Source organism: Coregonus clupeaformis, chromosome 23 (genome assembly GCF_020615455.1).
Source record: "Coregonus clupeaformis isolate EN_2021a chromosome 23, ASM2061545v1, whole genome shotgun sequence".
In the NCBI taxonomy this organism is placed as follows: Eukaryota; Metazoa; Chordata; class Actinopteri; order Salmoniformes; family Salmonidae; genus Coregonus; species Coregonus clupeaformis.
In genome coordinates this window covers 47,496,200-47,519,819 of record NC_059214.1, presented here as the reverse complement: position 1 = coordinate 47,519,819, position 23,620 = coordinate 47,496,200, and the positions used below count along the sequence as shown (strand labels likewise).

Below are 23,620 nucleotides of genomic sequence, written 5' to 3'. Positions count from 1 at the left end.
TTATGACAGGTCAAGAATCAAGGTGTGTAAGAGGTTGTGACAGTTTCAGTATACAGGACCCCATAGACTCAGTGACAAGCAGCAGCTATCTGGTGACCACGAGCAAAGACCATGAGAAAAAAATACGAACAGAGCCCTTATAAAAACATGTTTTATGTAATACAAAATGAAAGCGCAATTTACAGCAGTTATGCATTGTTACATACACATACTATGATCATAAAACACGTGTAGCCTTCAAGGGAAGACTTCTTGATGAATCTAATATTAATATTTTGGTTCACGTGACTACATGTTACATGTCTTAGTGTATCTTATTTTGATATATTGCGGCTAACTGCAACATTTCACTTTCACTTAGAAAATGAAAAAGCAACACAATATGTTTTTTGTTGTTGTAGATAAGCCTGGCATATCCTGCCATTTATGTGAAAATAATTGAATATAATGAAAAACATTTGTGAACATTATTGAAAACGGAACTGTATTTATCTAGTGGATCATTTATTTGTGGACACTACTCTTTGTCTTGGTGGCTCAAATTAAAGGAAAAGTTCAAAAGCAGTCTTGTAAACTTGCAGATGAAATCCCTGCACATACCAATGATGCTCAAACCCTCAGCTGTGCAACACTTTCCTATGTGGACGGCTGAACTGCCAAACATTCTGCAAATACACATTTTTCTAAATACTTGTTGCACATACAGCACAGCAAACAAATACACCCATAGTTTGGGATTAGGAAGATGTGTGTGTGCTCTCTGAAAAGAGCAGACTAAAGGGGGAAACTGCTGCTAGCTCTGCCTCTGAGGTCTGTGTCTAACACAGTGGACTGATTCTACAGGTTCAGAGTTCACAGTTTAAAAGATGGCAGTGTCTTCCTCTTGACAGGAGCCTGAGGTCAGCACCACGTTGTCCAGCCCAATCTCTCCCCCAACTCCATTCCCACGCTCAGCTTCAAAGATTATCTGCAGAATGAGAGCAAAGATGTTGATTAGATATTTGGGAAATTTGGGACTTGTGTGGTGTATTTTGTTCCCTTCGACAGTGGCCATATTGGCAAGTGTGGTGATTAAATGAACAACATTGAGCTGGTAAATCCGGCATTCACCAGAACATACTATTATCTACTGACACCGGCACCATTCTATGGGTCCTTTATCATTCTAGGTGTTTGGAATGGAAATGGTGACTCACAGATTCTGGGGCCTGGTTCTTCCAGGCCACAGTGAGCAGTTCTGTCTGCCAATCCTGTCCCCGGCTGTGGCTCTGCTCCCACACTGGGTAGGCTCTGTTGTTCAGCAGCACCCGCAGCGTGCCCACCTGGCTGCCCGTCACGCGGTAGTTGAAGGTGAGGCAGAAGCCTCCCTGCTGGGCCCGGTCACTGAGGAGCAGCTTTAGCCTGGCCTGGTCCAGCTTCTCCCCCAGAAGACCACTCATAACCATGTAGTACTTGATACCTGGAGATTAGGGACCATGGACACAGGCTGATCAGTGATAGTCACAGGGGTTAGGGACCAGGGACACAGGCTGATCAGTGATAGTCACAGGGGTTAGGGACCAGGGACACAGGCTGATCAGTGATAGTCACAGGGGTTAGGGACCAGGGACACAGGCTGATCAGTGATAGTCACAGGGGTTAGGGACCAGGGACACAGGCTGATCAGTGATAGTCACAGGGGTTAGGGACCAGGGACACAGGCTGATCAGTGATAGTCATGGGGGTTAAGGACCAGGGACACAGGATGATCACTGACAGTCATGGGGGTTAGGGACCAGGGACACAGGCTGATCAGTGATAGTCATTAGCGTATGACTAACAGCTATTTGGGAATAGTTAGTCTGGAAGATAGATTCAGACGATCATGTGGACAATAAAGGATTTACCTTATTGGTCATTGTATAAAACTATATGCATCTACATGGCAAATATAGAAGGTAAATACTATTTATGCCCAATTAATAGTATAATTTGTACCGTTTTCATGGTAGGACACGCTCCAGTCGAATCTATCGTCCTTGTCCTGCACCCACTCACACGCGCCCTGATCGAAGTTGCAGTCCATGAAGAACTCTGGAAGGCACAGTCAGATGTCAACAATTCACAGGGATTATGAAGGTATGGTTACTCACATTATGTTAACAAGTAAAGCAAGGATTACCTTCCTGTCCTGGAGCTATTTCGATCTCTTTGACATCCGTTGCAGAATCAAATACTGACTCAAAGTCCTCTGGAACTGATTTGGGAGAGAGATAACTCTTTTAAGATAAGGTCCAGCAAATGTCAAAACAATGTAGTTCACTTTTGCAAAAAGCACACAAAAAAAAGAAGACAAGACATATTCAAACAGGATATCAACAGCCTTGATTATTGTTTATGTAAAACATTTTCTAAACAGATAAGTTAATTTACTTAATAATATAGCTCTATCAAAACAAGCTCTATCAAAACAAGCCATTTCAGTTACAAGCATTCTTCTGAAGATATGTGAATCATGAAGATCCTCCAGATGATTATGCAGTTGAGAGATTTCCCCTCATAAAACAAAAGCCAGTAAGGGGCTTTTTACCTGCAAGTGGAAAATGCCTGCCCTTCTGCCATTTATCTGTCAAGATGGTGCATTAAAGCTCTCCCAACAAACTTCCCCCTTCACTGAGTTGCCCTAGACAACCAGATGTACAGTGAGGGAAAAATGTATTTGATCCCCTGCTGATTTTGTACGTTTGCCCACTGACAAAGAAATGATCAGTCTATAATATTAATGGTAGGTTAATTTTAACAGTGAGAGACAGAATAACAACAACAAAATCCAGAAATTTTTTATAAATTGATTTGCATTTTAATGAGGGAAATAAGTATTTGACCCCCTCTCAATCAGAAAGATTTCTGGCTCCCAGGTGTCTTTTATACAGGTAACGAGCTGAGATTAGGAGCACACTCTTAAAGGGAGACCCATGGGGCGGCGCACAATTGGCCCAGCGTTGTCCAGGGTAGGGGAGGGAATGGCCGGCAGGGATGTAGCTCAGTTGGTAGAGCATGACGTTTGCAACGCCAGGGTTGTGGGTTCGATTCCCACGGGGGGCCAGTATGAAAAATAACAAAATTATGTATGCACTAACTGTAAGTCGCTCTGGATAAGAGCGTCTGCTAAATGACTAAAATGTAAATGAAGTTTGCCAATGAACATCTGAATGATTCAGAGGAGTACTGGGTGAAAGTGTTGTAGTCAGATGAGACCAAAATGGAACTCTTTGGCATCAACTCAACTCGCCGTGTTTGGAGGAGGAGGAATGCTGCCTATGACCCCAAGAGCACCATCCCCACCGTCAAACATGGAGGTGGAAACATTATGCTTTGGGGGTGTTTTTCTGCTAAGGGGACAGGACAACTTTACCGCATCAAAGGGACGATGGACGGGGCTATGTACCGTCAAATCTTGGGTGAGAACCTCCTTCCCTCAGCCAGGGCATTGAAAATGGGTCGTGGATAAATATTCCAGCATGACAATGACCCAAAACACACGGCCAAGGCAACAAAGGAGTGGCTCAAGAAGAAGCACATTAAGGTCCTGAAGTGGCCTAGCCAGTCTCCAGACCTTAATCCCATAGAAAATCTGTGGAGGGAGCTGAAGGTTCGAGTTGCCAAACGTCAGCCTCAAAACCTTAATGACTTGGAGTAGATCTGCAAAGAGGAGTGGGACAAAATACCTCCTGAGATGTGTGCAAACCTGGTGGCCAACGACAAGAACCATCTGACCTCTGTGATTGCCAACAAGGGTTTTGCCACCATGTACTAAGTCATGTTTTGCAGAGGGGTCAAATACTTATTTCCCTCATTAAAATGCAAATCAATTTATAACATGCATTTTTGACATGCATTTTTCTGGATTTTGTTGTTGTTATTCTGTCTCTCACTGTTCAAATAAACCTACCATTAAAATTATAGACTGATCATTTCTTTGTCAGTGGGCAAGCGTACAAAATCGGCAGGGGATCACATACTTTTTTCCCCCTCACTGTATGCAACTTTGCTAATTGAACCCTGACCAGCCGGAGAAGGCTGGTGTTTGAGGGGGTTTGAGGAGCTGATGACAGACTCTCTCTTTCAAGGACTCAGGTCTGTTTGCTGAACAGCTGTTCTGAGGGACGATAATACAAGTCTGTGCATGCACAGGGAGAACTGTGTGTATCCTGAGGTGCTCACATGGTGGCGGAGTGAAATTCCTCCCTGGAGCTGATGGCTGTCTCGGGGCCTGTCTCCTCTTGCTTTCTGAGTCTTCCAGGCTACTGTCAGACGTGTTTCCATGAAGATATCAACACTAGTGGCGAATGGCATCCTTGTTACCGGTGGTGTAAAGTACTACTTAAGTAGTTATTTTGGATATCTGTACTTTACTATTTATATTTTTGACAACTTTTACTTTTACTTCACTACATTCCTAAAGACAATATTGTACTTTTTACTCCATACATTTTCCCTGACAACCAAAAGTACTCGTTACATTTTGAATGCATAGCAGGACAGGAAAAATGTCAAATTCACACACTCTTCAAGAGAACACGTGGTCATCCCTACTGCCTTACTTTTGATACTTAAGTATATTTAGAACCAAATACTTTTACTCAAGTAGTATTTTACTGTCTGACTTTCACTTGAGTAACTTTCTATTTAGGTGTCTATACTTTACTCAAGTATGACAATTGGGTACTTTTTCCACCACTGCTTGTTACTGTCTCACTGAGAGGCATACCATCGCACAAGTGATCCTTTGCCCACTCGCGGATGGGTTTTGATCTTAAAATGGAGAGCCAATAATCCTAGCTATCTTACCCAAATCTCCATTTAGGAGAAATGAGTAGACCTTTGCCACCACCGTGACGACCAGATGCTCTCCGGCTATGAGTGGAAACGTAGTCAGATGAAGAAAGAGGAGCTGGAGTAGCAGAGTTCTATGGGGTGATCCAGGTCTCCGTCAGGGCCAAAACGTCAAGGGACTGAAGGGCAGCATAGACTGCAGAGGCATCTTGTGTGTATGTGTGTGTTTATACCAAGAGCTAAGCGTCTTCTTCTTTCTAAACAAAATGATTTGGCATGAGCTGATTATACTGCTCTCTATGCTATCTCTTCATGATATTTCTGTCCCACAATCTCTCAAGGGTTCCTACTTGGTTTTCAACCTTAATTTTCAGCCCATGGCCAGAGAAGGAGAAGGTTAGAGAAGTGGTCATGTTTGACTCATGGCCTCGGTGCATCCACCTCTTTCACAGGCCTGGTTGTGTGGGATTGTCACACTGGTAGTCAGCACTTTCGTTTCAACAGCTGTTTTTCTGTCCTTAGTCTCCCTTCAAAAGGTCAATGTCAAATGACAGGGGGCGAAACAGAATACTGGTTTCAAACACTAGGACCAGATCCGTTTGATTACATCAACCAACATGCACAGAGCGTATTGAACTATACGCAGCATTTAACGGTAACTTAGTTCAACTTCGTGATTGAGTGTATTCATCCTCTTGCTACATCTTATTTAGAGCAGGATGTAACACATCAAGAGCTCTTCTAACGTAAGCTAATATGTTGAGGTCTCGTCCTCTAACCACATTAGGTATTTACAGGATTTGATGCATCTACAGCATGTGAATCTAATATGTGAAACAGAGGCCATTCTCTGCTTACTGATAATATGTGAAACAGAGGCCATTGTCTGTGTACTGATAATACGTATTTTAAATCAGTGCACAGAACATGAAGCAACAGGCTGAATTCTGACACACACTCAGGTCCAGGGCTTAAAACAGAGCTTTTATTGTGGAATGGTAATCCTCAAGCTAATACTGCCCGACAGGCTGACGCCACACCACGTTTGATATGTCTTAAAAGCGCCAGAAGTAAGGGACTCAATCCAGGCATTTAGTCCAGCTAACCGAACCAGCCTGATGGTCTGGGGGGTAGAAGCTATTGGCCAGTCTGTTAGTTTTAGCCATGATGCTCCTGTACTGCATGTGTCCGAGTGATGGAAACATGGAGAACAGGCTGTGGCTCAGTTTGCTGAGGTCCCTGATAATCTTCTTGGCCTTCCTGCAACATAGGTGTCCTGGAGGGCAGACAGTGTGTGCACCCAATGGTGCATTCGGCTGAGCGTACCACCCTCTGTAATGCCTTACGGTCAGCGGCGGTGGAGTTGCTATACCAGGCTGTGATGCAGCCCGACAGTATGCTCTCGATGGTGCTCCTGTAGAACACTGTGAGGGCCCTCGGGGACAGGCCAAATTTCTTCAGCATCCTGAGGTTAAAGAAATGCTGTCGTGCCTTCTTCACCATTCAATTCAGTTACTTTCCCTTTCTTGGGCACGGGGATGATAGTGGACATCTTGAAGAAGGTGGGTATAATGGCCTGAGCTAGAAAATGTCTGAAAACACAACAGCTAGCTGGTCTGCACATGCTCTGTGAGGGCCTCAGGGGCTCAGAGTAATTTTTCTCGAAGTGTTGGTATCATCCAGTAGGGCGGCGTTGAGATGGCCCGGTCCGGCCTGTCCCTGCTCCTCGCACCAAGCCTACGGTGTGCGTCGCCAGCCCAGTCCGGCCTGTCCCTGGTCCACGCACCAAGCCTACGGTGTGCGTCGCCAGCCTGGTCCGGCCTGTCCCTGCTCCACGCACCAAGCCTACGGTATGCGTCGCCAGCCCAGTCCGGCCTGTCCCTGCTCCACGCACCAAGCCTACGGTGTGCGTCGCCAGCCCAGTCCGGCCTGTCCCTGGTCCACGCACCAAGCCTACGGTGTGCGTCGCCAGCCCGGTCCGGCCTGTCCCTGCTCCACGCACCAAGCCTACGGTGTGCGTCGCCAGCCCGGTCCGGCCTGTCCCTGCTCCACGCACCAAGCCAGGGGTGCGCATCGTCAGCCCGGTCCGGCCCGTTCCTACTCCACGCACCAAGCCTACGGTGTGCGTCGCCAGCCCGGTCCGGCCTGTCCCTGCTCGGAACACAAGCATTTCACTACACCCGCAATAACAGGAGTAAAGGAGGACGGGAGATGGCCTCATACCCATGTCGAAAAGGAAAGTAGCAGTGTTCCAGCGTAGAATCTCTGAGAGTTGGACAGTCAATATGTTTATAGTAATTCAGGAGCACGGTTCTCAAATTACTTTTGTTAAAGTCGAAAAATGAACGCTGCCTCCAGGTACTCAGTCTCCAGTTTGTTCAGGGTCCAATGAAGATCTTTGAGAGCATTTTTGGTGTCGGCATGGGGTGGGATGTACACAGCCATGGTGATAATCCCTGAGAACTCTCTTGGAAGGTAAAAATGGCGGCAATAAATTACGAAGAATTCCAAGTTGGGAGAGCAGAAGCTCGCAAGTTCCTCTCTGTTTTCCCCGTCGCACCACATGTTATTGGTCATATTGGTCAAGCTGCTTGGTCAAGCTGCTCAAAACCCGCTCGTTGTATTCATGGGTTGAATATTTCTTCACAATATTGTTTTGAACATTGGTTTTGGACTGATGCTAGACTGAGCGTTCTACTCAATGCATCGTCAATGTGTGCTGATGAAGATTTCATCAAAAGTGCTTGGAAATACAATGAAGTTCAAAAGGAGGCAAATAATTAGTAGGAAAAACCTTTTGTCATCATTTTGATGTCGCCCGATTGACTTTAGATGCAGTATAACGTTAGCTAGCTAGCTAAGATTGAGGGGAGGCCATCTAATTTTAGCTAGCTAACGTTAGCATTGCTAGCTATTTTTGACTAACTTTGCTAGCTAATGACAACATTGCCATCTGTCTAAAGTAAATTTGACAAAATGATAAGGCTGGTAAAGTTGTTTCCTACTAAATATTTGACTACTTTAGCAATGTCATCGTTTTTACCAGGCACTATAGTGTAATTTAGACGAAGCAGTAGTCAGCCTTCGTCCAGAATGACTGGGCTTATCACCACTTTAGGGCAAAACTATGGCGCCGCCGGTAGAGAGTGGCTTGAGAATGTTCATAACAATGGCATGACGCGAGCGAGTGAGGGAGGTGCAACCTATGACTATAATCCGTTTGGATGTCGGAGGAAAGCCAGGTCTCAGAAAAAAAAAGAGTATGTTGCAGAATCTAATGTCCCTCTGAAAGGAGATCCTCGCTTTGAGTTTGTCAAGTTTATTCACTAAAGATTGAACATTGGCGAGTAGTATGCTCGATAAGGGAGGACGGGTCGCCCGGCTTCTCAGGCTCACTAATCCCCCTCCCCCATCTGCTTCTCCATTCTCCATCTTCGTTTCCAAGATAGTGTGTATACGTATGAAGTTCAATTGTGATAGATGAGTGTTTTATTCCATGTCTTAGGTTCATATAACAGACGCCTACGTATTTAGTGCATTTTTACAATGAGAAGGAAGAAACAACGCCCTGACAGTGGATGATATCTAAATCATTGGAATAAGAGATTCTGCATAAGAAGACCGATGGATAAGACTAGACTTCCTTCAAGCGTGGCCAAGAAACGTGCAGCCAGGTTCGGGAAGGCCTGTAATTAGGCCAGTCCTTAGACTCCATAAATACCCCCTGTTAGGAGACATCTTTAAAAAAAAAGTTGTCCAGAGAGGATGTAGGTCTGTGTGAAGGCATAGGAGTGACTAATAGAGAGACTGGTGGACAGCCGGGTCATAGGGTCATAGGGTCATAGGGTCGTTGCAGGGTACACAGCACTAACCCTGTGACCATCCATGTCCTAACTTTGCCTGGTTATGTGTTTGAAAGCGTCCTGTATACTGTAATTTGGGGGCGTATAATATGTGCAACCCTCCTAAATTTAACAGGGTGAAGAGAACAGCACGTATCACAAATTCGGGGATTGTATTTCTGAATGAGTACGAGTTTCTGCACATTACCACAGCAGTAATGGTGTATGAACTTCCACAGGATCAGTGTTGGAATAATCAGATTTGGGACCACCCACGATGGCAATAAATAGGAGGATTAGTGGGAAGATGTTAGAGGGGGAAAAAAAGGCTTACTGAAAACATCTCCTCTTGAATTAAGCTGGTTGTCCACATCTGCCTCCTCATCTTCCTCCTCCCCTATATCAGTGAAGGCCACCTGGCCCACCTCCTCTGAGCCACGCGTATAGGTCTCCCCGTCATAGTCGAAGGGCTGCAAGCGGGTCTGAGGGGGGACGGTCACCTGGGGCTCGGGGATGACGTTCCTGATCTGCTCGTTGTCCAGCCTCACTGGCGACTCTGGGATAGCTGCAGGACGAAGAGCCACATCAGACCTCTGGAACTACAGAGGTGGAATCTGATGCAATTATACAAGAGTTTAGGTGGACATTCTGGGGTTACCCCACCATTATAGATTATAAAGGCTTTATAGATTATAAAGATATTATGGATTATAAAGATATTATGGATTATAAAGATATTATGGATTATAAAGATATTATGGATTATAAAGATATTATGGATTATAAAGGCTTTATAGATTATAAAGATATTATGGATTATAAAGATATTATGGATTATAAAGATATTATGGATTATAAAGGCTTTATAGATTATAAAGATATTATGGATTATAAAGATATTATGGATTATAAAGATATTATAGATTATAAAGATATTATGGATTATAAAGCCATTATAGATAATAAAGAAGCCATTATAGATTATAAAGGCTTTATAGATTATAAATAAATTATGGATTATAAAGATATTATGGATTATAAAGATATTATGGATTATAAAGATATTATGGATTATAAAAGGCTTTATAGATTATAAAGATATTATGGATTATAAAGCCGTTATAGATAATAAAGAAGCCGTTATAGATTATAAAGGCTTTATAGATTATAAAGATATTATGGATTATAAAGATATTATGGATTATAAAGATATTATGGATTATAAAGATATTATGGATTATAAAGATATTATGGATTATAAAGCCGTTATAGATAATAAAGAAGCCATTGTAGATTATAAAGGCTTTATAGATTACAAAGATATTATGGATTATAAAGATATTATGGATTATAAAGATATTATGGATTATAGATATTATGGATTATAAAGATATTATGGATTATAAAGGCTTTATAGATTATAAAGATATTATGGATTATAAAGATATTATAGATTATAAAGATATTATGGATTATAAAGCCATTATAGATACTAAAGAAGCCATTATAGATTATAAAGGCTTTATAGATTATAAAGAAATTATGGATTATAAAGATATTATGGATTATAAAGATATTATGGATTATAAAGATATTATGGATTATAAAGGCTTTATAGATTATAAAGATATTATGGATTATAAAGCCGTTATAGATAATAAAGAAGCCATTATAGATTATAAAGGCTTTATAGATTATAAAGATATTATGGATTATAAAGATATTATGGATTATAAAGATATTATGGATTATAAAGATATTATGGATTATAAAGATATTATGGATTATAAAGCCGTTATAGATAATAAAGAAGCCATTGTAGATTATAAAGGCTTTATAGATTATAAAGATATTATGGATTATAAAGATATTATGGATTATAAAGATATTATGGATTATAAAGATATTATGGATTATAAAGGCTTTATGGATTAAAGATATTATGGATTATAAAGATATTATGGATTATAAAGCCGTTATAGATAATAAAGAAGCCGTTATAGATTATAAAGGCTTTATAGATTATAAAGATATTATGGATTATAAAGCTGTTATAGATAATAAAGAAGCCATTATAGATTATAAAGGCTTTATAGATTATAAAGATATTATGGATTATAAAGATATTATGGATTATAAAGCCGTTATAGATAATAAAGAAGCCATTATAGATTATAAAGGCTTTATAGATTATAAAAATATTATGGATTATAAAGCCGTTATAGATAATAAAGAAGCCATTATAGATTATAAAGGCTTTATAGATTATAAAGATATTATGGATTATAAAGCCGTTATAGATAATAAATAAGCCATTATAGATTATAAAGATATTATGGATTATAAAGCCGTTATAGATAATAAAGAAGCCATTATAGATTATAAAGGCTTTATAGATTATAAAGATATTATGGATTATAAAGCCGTTATAGATAATAAAGAAGCCATTATAGATTATAAAGGCTTTATAGATTATAAAAGCTTTATAGATTATAAAGATATTATGGATTATAAAGATATTATGGATTATAAAGATATTATGGATTATAAAGATATTATGGATTATAAAGCCGTTATAGATAATAAAGAAGCCATTATAGATTATAAAGGCTTTATAGATTATAAAGATATTATGGATTATAAAGCCGTTATAGATAATAAAGAAGCCATTATAGATTATAAATGCTTTATAGATTATAAAGATATTATGGATTATAAAGCCGTTATAGATAATAAAGAAGCCATTATAGATTATAAAGGCTTTATAGATTATAAAGGCTTTATAGATTATAAAGATATTATGGATTATAAAGCCGTTATAGATAATAAAGAAGCCATTATAGATTATAAAGGCTTTATAGATTATAAAGATATTATGGATTATAAAGCCATTATAGATAATAAAGAAGCCATTATAGATTATAAAGGCTTTATAGATTATAAAGATATTATGGATTATAAAACCGTTATAGATAATAAAGAAGCCATTATAGATTATAAAGGCTTTATAGATTATAAAGATATTGTGGATTATAAAGCCATTATAGATAATAAAGAAGCCATTATAGATTATAAAGCCATTATAGGATATAAAGACAAGTGACAAAACATAAATCAGACAGTATATCACTGTAATTTGTTCTTAATAAGTTACCTTGTTCATAGAAATACATGTATTTGCTTTTCTGTAAACATGTTGTCATAGACATGACAGATGAGCATAGAGAGAAGGACAACAGACTGGAACATCACACTCCATGCATGGGAGGCATGACAGCCACATACAGTGCATTCGGAAAGTATTCAGACCCCTTGACTTTTTCCACATTTTGTTACGTTACAGCCTTATTCTAAAATTTATTAAATTACTTTTTTTTCCTCATCAATCTACACACAATACCCCATAATGACAGAGTGAAAACATGTTTTTAGAAATGTTTGCAAATGTATTAAAAATAAAAAACAGAAATACCTTATTTACATAAGTATTCAGACCCTTTGCTATTAGACTCGAAATTGAGCTCAGGTGCATCCTGTTTCCATTGTTCATCCTTGAGATGTTTCTACAACTTGATTGGAGTCCACCTGTGGTAAATTCAATTGATTGGACATGATTTGGAAAGGCACACACCTGTCTATATAAGGTCCCACAGTTGACAGTGCATGTCAGAGCAAAAACCAAGCCATGAGTTGAAAGGACTTGTCCGTAGATCTCCGAGACAGGATTTTGTCGAGGCACAGATCTGGGGAAGGGTACCAAAAAATTTCTGCAGCATTGAAGGTCCCCAAGAACACAGTGGCCTCCATCATTCTTAAATGGAATAAGTTTGGAACCACTAAGACTCTTCTTAAAGCTGGCCGCCCGGCCAAACTGAGCAATAGGGGGAGAAGGGACTTGGTCAGGTAGGTAACCAAGAACCCGATGGTCACTCTGACAGAGCTCCAGAGTTCCTCTGTGGAGATGGGAGAACCTTCCAGAAGGACAAACATCTCTGCAGCACTCCACCAATCAGGCCTTTATGGTAGAGTGGCCAGACGGAATCCACTCCTCAGTAAAAGGCACAACAGCCTGCTTGGAGTTTGCCAAAAGGCACCTAAAGACTCTCAGACCATGAGAAACAAGATTCTCTGGTCTGATGAAACCAAGATTGAACTCTTTGGCCTGAATGCCAAGCGTCACATCTGGAGGAAACCTGGCACCATCCCTATGGTGAAGCATGGTTGTGGCAGAATCATGCTGAGGGGATGTTTTTCAGCGGCAGGGACTGGGAGACTGGTCGGGATCGAGGGAAAGATGAACGGACCAAAGTACAGAGCGATCCTTGATGAAAACCTGTTCCAGAGCGCTCAGGACCTCAGACTGGGGTGAAGGGTCACCTTCCAACAGGACAACGACCCTAAGCACACAGCCAAGACAACGCAGGAGTGGCTTCGGGACAAGTCTCTGAATGTCCTTGAGTGGCCCAGCCAGAGCCCGGACGTGATTCCGATCTAACATCTCTGGAGAGACCTGAAAATAGCTGTGCAGCAACGCTCTCCATCCAACCTGACAGAACTTGAGAGGATCTGCAGAGAAGAATGGGAGACACTCCCCAAATACAGGTGTGCTAAGCTTGTAGTGTCATACCCAAGAAGACTTGAGGCTGTAATCACTGCCAAAGGTGCTTCAACAAAGTACTGAGTAAAGGGTCTGAATACTTATGTAAATGTGATATTTCCGTTTTTTATTTTGTATAAATGTGCAAAAAAAATCTAAAATCCTGTTTTTGCTTTGTCAAATTGGGGTATTGTGTGTAGATTGATGAGGGGGGAAACAATTTAATCCATGTTAGAATAAGGCTGTAAGGTAACAAAATGTGGAAAAAGTCAAGGGGTCTGAATGCATCTAATTTACTGTTCTATGTACAGGCATATCCCATACTTGAAAAGTCTGAAATGGTTTCATGCTGAGTTCTACATGGCATAACAAGCTGTGTGTGGTGGGGACAGGACGTAGCCAGCCTTGAGCCATGGGAGAGGGAGGGGAGGAGGGTTTCACAAAGCAAAATCGTAGGCGGGGGGAGGAGGGGGCTGGGTCACGGGGACGCGTCAGGGCGAGGTGCAAACAGAGGAAGTGGAAAGCCTTATTGCATTCCATACACATCTCACCATTTAGGGCATGATCATCTGCACTGCCATTCTCTCCCTGGTCCCACGAGCTTTGATAAAAGGGCTTGACTACAAAAACATAAAGGCATCTTCGTTTACACAAAGCCCTGAGGCCTCGTTGCACCTATTATGTCACCAAGGCAACATCAACTACTGCCTGGTTCAGAGAGTGCACTGTGGCTCCCCTGTTCCCAGGCAGACATACGGACAGTCACACATGCCTCTCCTTTCCTCTGTCCTTCAGATGGCTGGGTTCAGATATTTACACAGGTGTGATTTGAATCAGGGCCTCTCCCTGTGTAACATCTGTAGAGTGCAGAGGTTCTCTGAAAACGGGAAACTGGCTTTGGCAGTGCTCATGTTTGCTGATGTTGTTAAGAGCACAGATGAAATATGCAATTGTAAAATCACTAAGGAGGGATGTCAGAGACATTTTACTCATGTATCGGATGCAAACTATCAGATATAAGAGCTGAATATGGTATATGCTGTCTGGAAAATAAACACTGTTTGATTATGGCCCCCCTTGCACATCAAAACTTTTCTATCAAATAGTTTTTACTCTCAGAATGATTTGATAATAATAATATGCAATTTAGCAGATGCTTTTTTCCCAAGCGACTTACAGTCATGCGTGCATAAATTTTTGTGTATGGGTGGTCCCGGGGATCGAACCCACTACCTTGGCGTTACAAGCGCCTTGCTCTACCAGCTGAGCTACAGAGGACCATGATTGATGAATAGTACATCTGTTCAGGTCTCACCAGAGCATTCGAAGCCACTGCCACGGAAGCCTTGCTTGCACTTGCACTTGTAGGACCCCTGAGTGTTCAGACAGACTGCATGGTGGCTGCACCTGTGTGTATTGGTGGCACACTCTTCGTTGTCTGAAAAAATGAAATGAGCTGATTTGATCAGCTGATCTCCTCACTGAATTATTGATAGCAAAATCATTGTATGTGTGAAAATGATTGCATACCTTACCTACACAGTCATATTTGCCATTGACGTACGTCAGGTCGTAGCCGTTCTGACACTTGCAGTAGTAGCTGCCAAACGTGTTGACACACTGTCGGTTGTATGGGCACAGGTTCTTCCCTGTTACACATTCATCAATATCTAAAAGACAAAAGGAAATGGAGGAAAGAAAGGGACGTTGTCAGTAGGCTGAACATGAAATTAAATGACTTCACTTATTTTTTTCTCCATTGTAGTGAAGGGTTAATATTTGGATCAGGTGTAAACCCTTCCTTACTGACACAAGTTTAGCACCACAATAGAAGTGCGTGCGTGCGCAGACTGGCTCCCACTCAAATCAAGCAGTTTAGTGGGAAGAAACAATACCCCATTTTAACCCACATCACTACCCTATTTTAACCCACATCATTACCCCATTTTTACCCACACACTACCCCATTTTAACCCACACGCTGCTACAGATGATTAAGTTCTTCTGCGAGAAGCCTTGAGACAGAGCAGGAATGTGAAACCACAGAATGGAGTCTTTACAAAGCTTTACAAAGCTCCAAGAAGTCCACCCCTTCTATTGTGTACAGCACTTGCTGATCTATGAGGTGGAGAGGTCCAGCGAGAACCGGTATGAACTCCTCATGGAGTGATATAGTGTCAGGGTGGTGGTCCAAGGTGGTGGTACTCACCCACACAGGTCCTCTGGTCTGGCCCTAGCTGCAGCCCCGCCGACGGGCAGAGACAACGGATCTCCCCCTGTACATCCTCACAGCCATACTGACAGTGTGCCAGGGAGCACGTCCTGGAGTCTACACACACACACACACACACACACACACACACACACACACACACACACACACACACACACACACACACACACACACACACACACAGGAAACTGAATTTTTAAACACTAAAAGGTTATGTGTAGTACATTTAGAATTAACAGTGATATCTCAGAGTGAATAGCGGCAGGTACAGTCGGGGTTACAGTTTCCACTAGCAGGTACATTTGGGGGTACAGTTTCCACTACCAGGTACATTTGGGGGTACAGTTTCCACTAGCAGGTACAGTCGGGGTTACAGTTTCCACTAGCAGGTACAGTCGGGGTTAGAGTTTCCACTAGCAGGTACAGTCGGGGTTACAGTTTCCACTAGCAAGTACAGTCGGGGTTAGAGTTTCCACTAGCAAGTACAGTCGGGGTTAGAGTTTCCACTAGCAAGTACAGTCGGGGTTAGAGTTTCCACTAGCAGGTACAGTCGGGGTTACAGTTTCCACTAGCAAGTACAGTCGGGGTTAGAGTTTCCACTAGCAAGTACAGTCGGGGTTACAGTTTCCACTAGCAAGTACAGTCGGGGTTACAGTTTCCACTAGCAGGTACAGTCAGGGTTACAGTTTCCACTAGCAGGTACAGTCGGGGTTACAGTTTCCACTAGCAAGTACAGTCGGGGTTACAGTTTCCACTAGCAGGTACAGTCGGGGTTAGAGTTTCCACTAGCAGGTACAGTCGGGGTTAGAGTTTCCACTAGCAGGTACAGTCGGGGTTACAGTTTCCACTAGCAGGTACAGTCGGGGTTAGAGTTTCCACTAGCAGGTACAGTCGGGGTTAGAGTTTCCACTAGCAGGTACAGTCGGGGTTAGAGTTTCCACTAGCAGGTACAGTCGGGGTTAGAGTTTCCACTAGCAGGTACAGTCGGGGTTAGAGTTTCCACTAGCAAGTACAGTCGGGGTTACAGTTTCCACTAGCAGGTACAGTCGGGGTTAGAGTTTCCACTAGCAGGTACAGTCGGGGTTACAGTTTCCACTAGCAGGTACATTTGGGGGTACAGTTTCCACTACCAGGTACATTTGGGGGTACAGTTTCCACTAGCAGGTACAGTCGGGGTTACAGTTTCCACTAGCAGGTACAGTCGGGGTTAGAGTTTCCACTAGCAGGTACAGTCGGGGTTACAGTTTTCACTAGCAGGTACAGTCGGGGTTACAGTTTCCACTAGCAGGTACAGTCGTGGTTACAGTTTCCACTAGCAGGTACAGTCGGGGTTACAGTTTCCACTAGCAGGTACAGTCGGGGTTACAGTTTCCACTAGCAGGTACAGTCGGGGTTAGAGTTTCCACTAGCAGGTACAGTCGGGGTTACAGTTTCCACTAGCAGGTACAGTCGGGGTTACAGTTTCCACTAGCAGGTACAGTCGTGGTTACAGTTTTCACTAGCAGGTACAGTCGGGGTTACAGTTTTCACTAGCAGGTACAGTCGGGGTTACAGTTTCCACTAGCAGGTACAGTCGGGGTTACAGTTTCCACTAGCAGGTACAGTCGTGGTTACAGTTTCCACTAGCAGGTACAGTCGGGGTTACAGTTTACACTAGCAGGTACTGTCGGGGTTACAGTTTCCACTAGCAGGTACAGTCGGGGGTAGAGTTTCCACTAGCAGGTACAGTCGGGGTTAGAGTTTCCACTAGCAGGTACAGTCGGGGTTAGAGTTTCCACTAGCAGGTACAGTCGGGGTTAGAGTTTCCACTAGCAGGTACAGTCGGGGTTAGAGTTTCCACTAGCAGGTACAGTCGGGGTTAGAGTTTCCACTAGCAGGTACAGTCGGGGTTAGAGTTTCCACTAGCAGGTACAGTCGGGGTTAGAGTTTCCACTAGCAGGTACAGTCGGGGTTAGAGTTTCCACTAGCAGGTACAGTCGGGGTTAGAGTTTCCACTCACTGGTACAGGAGCCATCAGGCATCAGGGTGTGTCCATTGAGGCAGTAACACATGTAGCTGCCTTGGGTGTTCATGCAGCGATGCTCACAGGGGCGGGGCTTCAAGCCACACTCATTCAGATCTGGACAGAGAGACTGTCATCCTCAGTTATGTACTTCAGGGACATGTATGTATGGCTATAGATATCAGTTTGAAATCAGAAATGATGCCCCGGGGGCTTCTATAAGTCTATGGTGGCTTCCCTGAGACATCATACTTGAATACTGTCCCATGGACATCATACCTTATGTAGTTCCATTGGCAACATATTATATACTGTTTGGGTTTCTCCAGATTAACTATTCTACATTTGCAGAAATTGAATAGCTTGATATCTACATATTGAGGCATCTTTAAAGGTGCCAAAACATGATGATCAAGTGATGTATCAGGGGATGACGACGGAGACAGGCTACAAATCTGAGCTTCAAGTTGATCTCCATCAAGAGACCACTTTGACGCACATTCCATTGACCCTAGTCACCCTACTGACCTTGATTGCACATCTTTCCGGCGTATCCTGGGTAACACTTGCATTTGTTGGGGCCAGCACACTCTCCGTGCTTACAGCCGTGTTCACACTGAGCTGATGAAGTATTTTAAGAGAGAAATAGAAACAGCAGCAATAAGGGGGGTTAAAACAGGTCACCTGACACAACATAGTGTACGTGCCAGTTTTACATTTAGCCCACATTTCTCCTGGTGCAGGAAAATACCCCGCCGCAAAGAAAAACTAAAGTGAAAACCCATTAATATTGTGCAGAACAATTTGAATTCTCAAACTTTCGTTTTCCATTGACTGAATACTGTATCTATGTACAGTATGTTATATTTTCAATCAGAGAAAGTTACAAAGAAAAAGTTAAATTGATGACCAGAGCGATGCAAAGACAATTCCAATCATTACAAAAAACATGGCAAGGTCACGTACAGTACATCTCAACCAAACGTAACCACCTACAGTACATCTTAACCAAATGTAAACACAACTTGTTTTGTTGAAATACTCACCTTCACACTGTCCCTTGCTGTTCTTTCTCCAGCCATAGCAACACTCCAGTCTCCTGCCATAGCGACACACACCTGGTTGGCCACCGGCGTGGACTTGTCTGCGGTGCCTGTACAGTTAAAGGACAGGTGACACACAACTCTATCTACCCTGTTAAATCTCTGGTTGAACTGGTCTCCATTCCTTCAGGGACAGTTGAATGTGAGTTGATTGACTACAGCTGCTTGATTAGGAATAATACAATTGGTGAGTAAAGTTTGATCATAATACTTTGTTGATCATAACTTTATAATGGATCGCAGAAGAAAACAAATGCCCAAATGAATGTATAAAAGTTGCAGTAAATATACTGCAAATAGAGGAGATAATTGGATCACTAAACATGTCCCATGTGCTTTTTGGTGACAATCGACTTCAACATCCATAGTCTCATTTAGTCATCCCAAATGCAGCCCTGCAGACATCCCAGCTAATTACACCATGGAAGTGCTGTAGAAAACCGACAGGTCAAATAAAGTTCCCCCTGGCTCCCTCCTATTGGGAGAAACAGGCTCCTCCTATTGGGAGAAAAGGGCTCCTCCTATTGGGAGAAAATAGCTCCTATTGGGAGAAAAGGGCTCCTTCTATTGGGAGAAAATAGCTCTTCCTATTGGGAGAAAAGAGCTCCTCCTATTGGGAGAAAATTGAGGTTCCCACCTATTGGGAGAAAATAGCTCCTCCTATTGGGAGAAAAGAGCTCCTCCTATTGGGAGAAAATGGAGGTTCCCACCTATTGGGAGAAAATAGCTCCTCCAATTGGGAGAAAAGGGCTCCTCCTATTGGGAGAAAATGGAGGTTCCCACCTATTGGGAGAAAATAGCTCCTCCTATTGGGAGAAAAGAGCTCCTCCTATTGGGAGAAAATGGAGGTTCCCACCTATTGGAAGAAACAAGCTCCTCCTATTGGGAGAAAAGGGCTCCTCCTATTGGGAGAAACAAGCTCCTCCTATTGGGAGAAAATAGCTCCTCCTATAGAGAGTAAAGAGAGGCTTCACACTGAATCACATCTATACCTCATCGTTGGTATACGTTATCTGATGAACCTTCTAACCTCTAGCCCAGTGCCAAACTCCCAGATGTTTGCATGGCTTCCTAAAAGCAGCCCTGGCTCCAGGGGGACTGGAGAAATCTGAGCCCTGTTAGAAATCAATCAGAATAGCCCACAGGAAGAGAGGGCTAGGGGCTGCTAAGTGTGACAGGTGTCCTTTAGTGATTAACAGTTTCCATGTCAGGAGCTACATTTAGCTGAGACCTCACAGAATCCCTAACCAAGACACAGACATCCTGAGAGTGCATGCATGGCAACAGAACACCACTTTCCCCATGTACATATTGAAACCAACATCTTAGTAGGATGAAATAGTAGGATTTAAACAATGACATGTCTGTGATTGTCATGAGCTAAATTACTAACATGAGTGTGTCACATGTCTTATGAGCAGGCTACTGGTAATGGGGATTCAATATGAGCCAACTGCTTTTACTGTAAAAGTAAACACCTATAATGCATTTACAACACTTACAACACACAGCTGTGTCTGGCCAGTGTGTTAGCTAGTAGCTGTTAGGAGAGTTAGCTAGGGATGCAACAATTGCTTTTGCAGTGCTGTTCCCTTGACACTGCAATGGAATGTCCAGACTGAATCAACTGCTATCAAGATTAATCCTACCAATAAACACTGAGCTTTACACCTGCTGCAGGCTTCAGAGTGAACAGATACAATGACAAAAGCATGAACTACAGTACATTGTATGACCAATATTTTATACAGTATCTCTTTGAGGATCGTTTCCTACAGCAGTCTGATTGATTGATTGATTGATTGATTGCTCACTAACCTGTTGATGTCGGCACTCCCAGAGGAAGCATAGAACAGGAAGAGAAGTACACCGATCCAGCTGAGGGGCTGCATGTCTCTGACTGGGTACAGCGCACCTTCTCTCTCTCTATCTCTCTCAATTCAAGTAAATTTTTCTCTCTCTCTCTCTCTCTCTCTCTCTCTCTCTCTCTCTCTCTCTCTCTCTCTCTCTCTCTCTCTCTCTCTCTCTCTCTCTCTCTCTCTCTCTCTCTCTCTCTCTCTCTCTCTCTATCTCTCTCAATTCAAGTAAATTTTCCCTCTCTTTCTTCTCTCTCTCTCTCTCTCTCTCTCTCTCTCTCTCTCTCTCTCTCTCTCTCTCTCTCTCTCTCTCTCTATCTCTCTCAATTCAAGTAAATTTTCTCTCTCTCTCCCCCTCTCTCTCTCTCTCTCTCTCCCCCCTCTCTCTCTCTCTCTCTCTCTCTCTCTCTCTCTCTCTCTCTCTCTCTCTCTCTCTGTGAAGCTCTCACTGACTGTGATTCTGTCTCCGTTGTGTTCTGCTCCTCCCAAGGACTTGCTCCTACTCCATGCACTCACACAGGGGTCACAGGAACCCGCCTCAATTGAGACCTCACCAAGCCTTTCTTAGTTCATGTGTTTCCCCACCATACACACTCCCCTCTAGTATGTAGACTTCACTCTCTCTCTTTCTCTCTCACTCTTTTTCACTCTCCTGATAGCAGTCTCTGTGATCTGAGTCCCATATGTCGGAGGGGACGGGAGGGGGGTGGTGGCTGTACGTTCCGGGTGGGGGGGTGGGGGGGGGTGCTCCAGACATCTCTACTGGGAAACCCAATCCAGGGCCATTTGATTGATGATCGTTTTCCTGCAATAGTTCACCAGCAGGGACAGATCTGCGATCACCATTGCAGCTATACTTAAAGCACATAGGGAACCAATGAAATGAGATGCATAGTGTCATGCTTATTTAACACCATATACAGGAGCTGTGTGAACTTGACCTACATTCTTGCCCCACCCTGGTTCTACAGACCGAGTGTTAATCTGCTTCTTCATGATGACATCACTCCTCTCTTACATGTTCCATCCATCTTGGCTGTTGATGCCATGCCTTGCTCTGACATTGTCCCGGTTGCTAATTAGCTGGATCGCCTGTGTTAATTGCGGGGCCCAGACGTGCCCGAGCCTGTCATTAGGAGCAGCCCTTCCCTTTGATGTCCTGCTCATGACCAGCACCCACAAAGCCCTGCTCTCTTTCACAAATGCTTATACCAAGTTTAAGAAAAGCTCACGTCAAGCCCTAAAAGCCCTTAATGAGTTTGCAAACTTTCAAAGTGAACCCAGACATCTGGACTAGCTCTAGCTGTGCACAACAGACAATGGTGTTGTGGGAATGTTTGGTTGTCAGGTTTAGCTTTAAAGCCAGTGAACCACAGCCATGTGCTGTTACCTTTTCTTATTGGATGGCTATGTCCCAAAAGTTTACAATGACCTTCGCAAACATATTTTTGGGGTTTAGATGGAATATGTCTAAACTTGTCCATAAGTTGCCTCTGATATTTCTCGGTGCTCTTTCATCCATTAAAAAAGTTCCGGAGTATCACTATCCCATCTGCATCCCCCTCCTGTTCTTTCTCTCTCGACTAATGATTTATGGAGCACTGCCATTTTATGTTTGAAAGGTTTGTGCGGTATTGCCTAAAACCCGGAACCACACCTTCAAAAGAGTCAGTCTACCTCAAACAAGGAATTGGGAGGTACAAGGGAAATTGCTTTCACATGAGGAGAAGAAAGCTTTTTCACAGTCAGGTAGTGTAGTTCAGCTGTAAAATACGGCCCTGTGATTTCTCTGCCATGGCAGGATATATACAGTACTGTAGCTAACCACAACCAAAGCTGGGGGAGGTGGAATTTGTGGGAAGCTCCCTTTAACTGCGGAAATCTGAGAAAGTGAATGCCGGAAAAGTGGTTAATGTTTCCCCATTATTTCAGAAGTCCAGTAGCCAAAGCGGTAACAACAATAACATTGTCTCAGATTATATGTGAAATTGACCTGATCATAGCTGTTTGATTCACATGTTTGTAGAAAAGTTTAAGGAAAAACTCTATAGCCTCCAGTATCATAGGCCTCCAGTAACATGATTCAACATGACACAGTCCTAATGTAGCCCATAACCTTGACTTGAGCATAAATCTCAGTCTCTGAGTTCAAAGCAAATGAGTTTCAGAGATAATCTGTCAAAGCAATCCTGGGGCGGTCTACAGAGCTGACTGCTGAGAGGAGGGACATGGCATAGCAAGTCCGCGGAAGGAAAACGAGACGAGCCCAGATCTTGGCTAGGAATAATAATCGAATCAGACCTCTGAGATGTTCTGTATGACTACCTGCTGTCACGACTTCCTCCGAAGCTGCCTCCTCTCCTTGTTCGGGCAGGCTTCGGCGGTCGTAGTCACCGGCCTTCTAGCCACTGCCTCTCCTCATCTCATCATTCCATTGGTTTTGTCTTGTTTATTACACACACCTGGTTCATATCCCCTCATCAGTACCTGTATAAGTGTTCCCTCTGCCCCCTTGTCTTTGTGTGCGATTGTTTATTGTGGAGGACAGTGAAGCTCGGCGGAGCTCCGTGTATTTTGTATCGCCGGGATATTTCCCTATGTGCCTTGTATTTTCCAGTGCGCCTGTTTTGCGCACTGGAGTGTTTTTGCCGCATTACTGCATAACTCTGTATTTGCGGAATAAAGCTTGTTGTTACTTTTACAGTAAAAGCAGTTGGCTCATATTGAATCCCCATTACCAGTAGCCTGCTCATAAGACATGTGACACTGTCACGGTTTCGGCCGAGGCTGCCTCTCTTCCTTGCTCGGGCAGGCTTCGGCGTTCGTTGTCTCCGGAATACTAGCTGCCACCGTTGCATGTTTCTATGTTCGTTTGCTTTTGTCTGTTTGTTGTGACACCTGTTATCGTTTAGTGTAATTAGTGTCCTATAAGTTTCTCGTTGTGTTTGTCTAGTGTTGTGTGTGATTGATTTATTTCTGTCGTGTGTTTGCTTGTAGGAATTGCTTATTCGCTCGGTTGAGCTTTACTCCACTGTGTTGGAGCGTTTTACGCACCTGTGTAGTGCGCCTTTTGTTTTGTCGCCTACGTGCGTAGTTTCGCCTTCGGGCAAGTTTGTTCTATTTTTCCTTGTTGGAAATTTCACTAAAGTCTTTTGGACTATACTTCGGTGTC

At 43.0% G+C, this 23,620-nt stretch overlaps 1 protein-coding gene across 3 annotated transcripts; it reads right to left on the bottom strand.

Moving 5' to 3' along the window:
- Positions 1-133: 133 nt before the first annotated feature.
- LOC121536467 (epidermal growth factor-like protein 6) lies at positions 134-20,580 on the bottom strand. 3 transcript variants are annotated; one of them, XM_041843755.2, is made up of 13 exons: positions 20,411-20,580; positions 18,536-18,642; positions 18,018-18,110; positions 17,487-17,606; positions 15,464-15,583; positions 14,790-14,924; positions 14,570-14,692; positions 13,806-13,874; positions 8,992-9,222; positions 2,162-2,236; positions 1,978-2,073; positions 1,197-1,459; positions 134-967 (listed from the first exon to the last, which is right to left on the bottom strand). In XM_041843755.2, the coding sequence occupies exons 1-13, from the start codon at positions 20,482-20,484 to the stop codon at positions 860-862; spliced, it is 1,614 nt and encodes a 537-aa protein (XP_041699689.1). In that variant the 5' UTR covers positions 20,485-20,580; the 3' UTR covers positions 134-859. The 3 variants fall into 3 exon arrangements, with proteins under 3 accessions (XP_041699689.1, XP_041699690.1, XP_041699691.1); XM_041843756.2 differs by lacking the exon at positions 13,806-13,874; XM_041843757.2 differs by lacking the exon at positions 17,487-17,606.
- Positions 20,581-23,620: the final 3,040 nt, after the last annotated feature.

Excerpts from the sequence above, each read along its gene's own strand:
- LOC121536467 (XM_041843755.2), bottom strand. The coding sequence starts at position 20,484 with ATGCAGCCCCTCAGCTGGATCGGTGTACTTCTCTTCCTGTTCTATGCT. Across the intron at positions 13,875-14,569 it reads CAGTGGCTTCGAATGCTCTG|TCAAGCCCTTTTATCAAAGC; the intron begins GTGAGACCTGAA and ends ATGTTTTTGTAG. Across the intron at positions 9,223-13,805 it reads AGATGATCATGCCCTAAATG|CTATCCCAGAGTCGCCAGTG; the intron begins GTGAGATGTGTA and ends TTCGTCCTGCAG.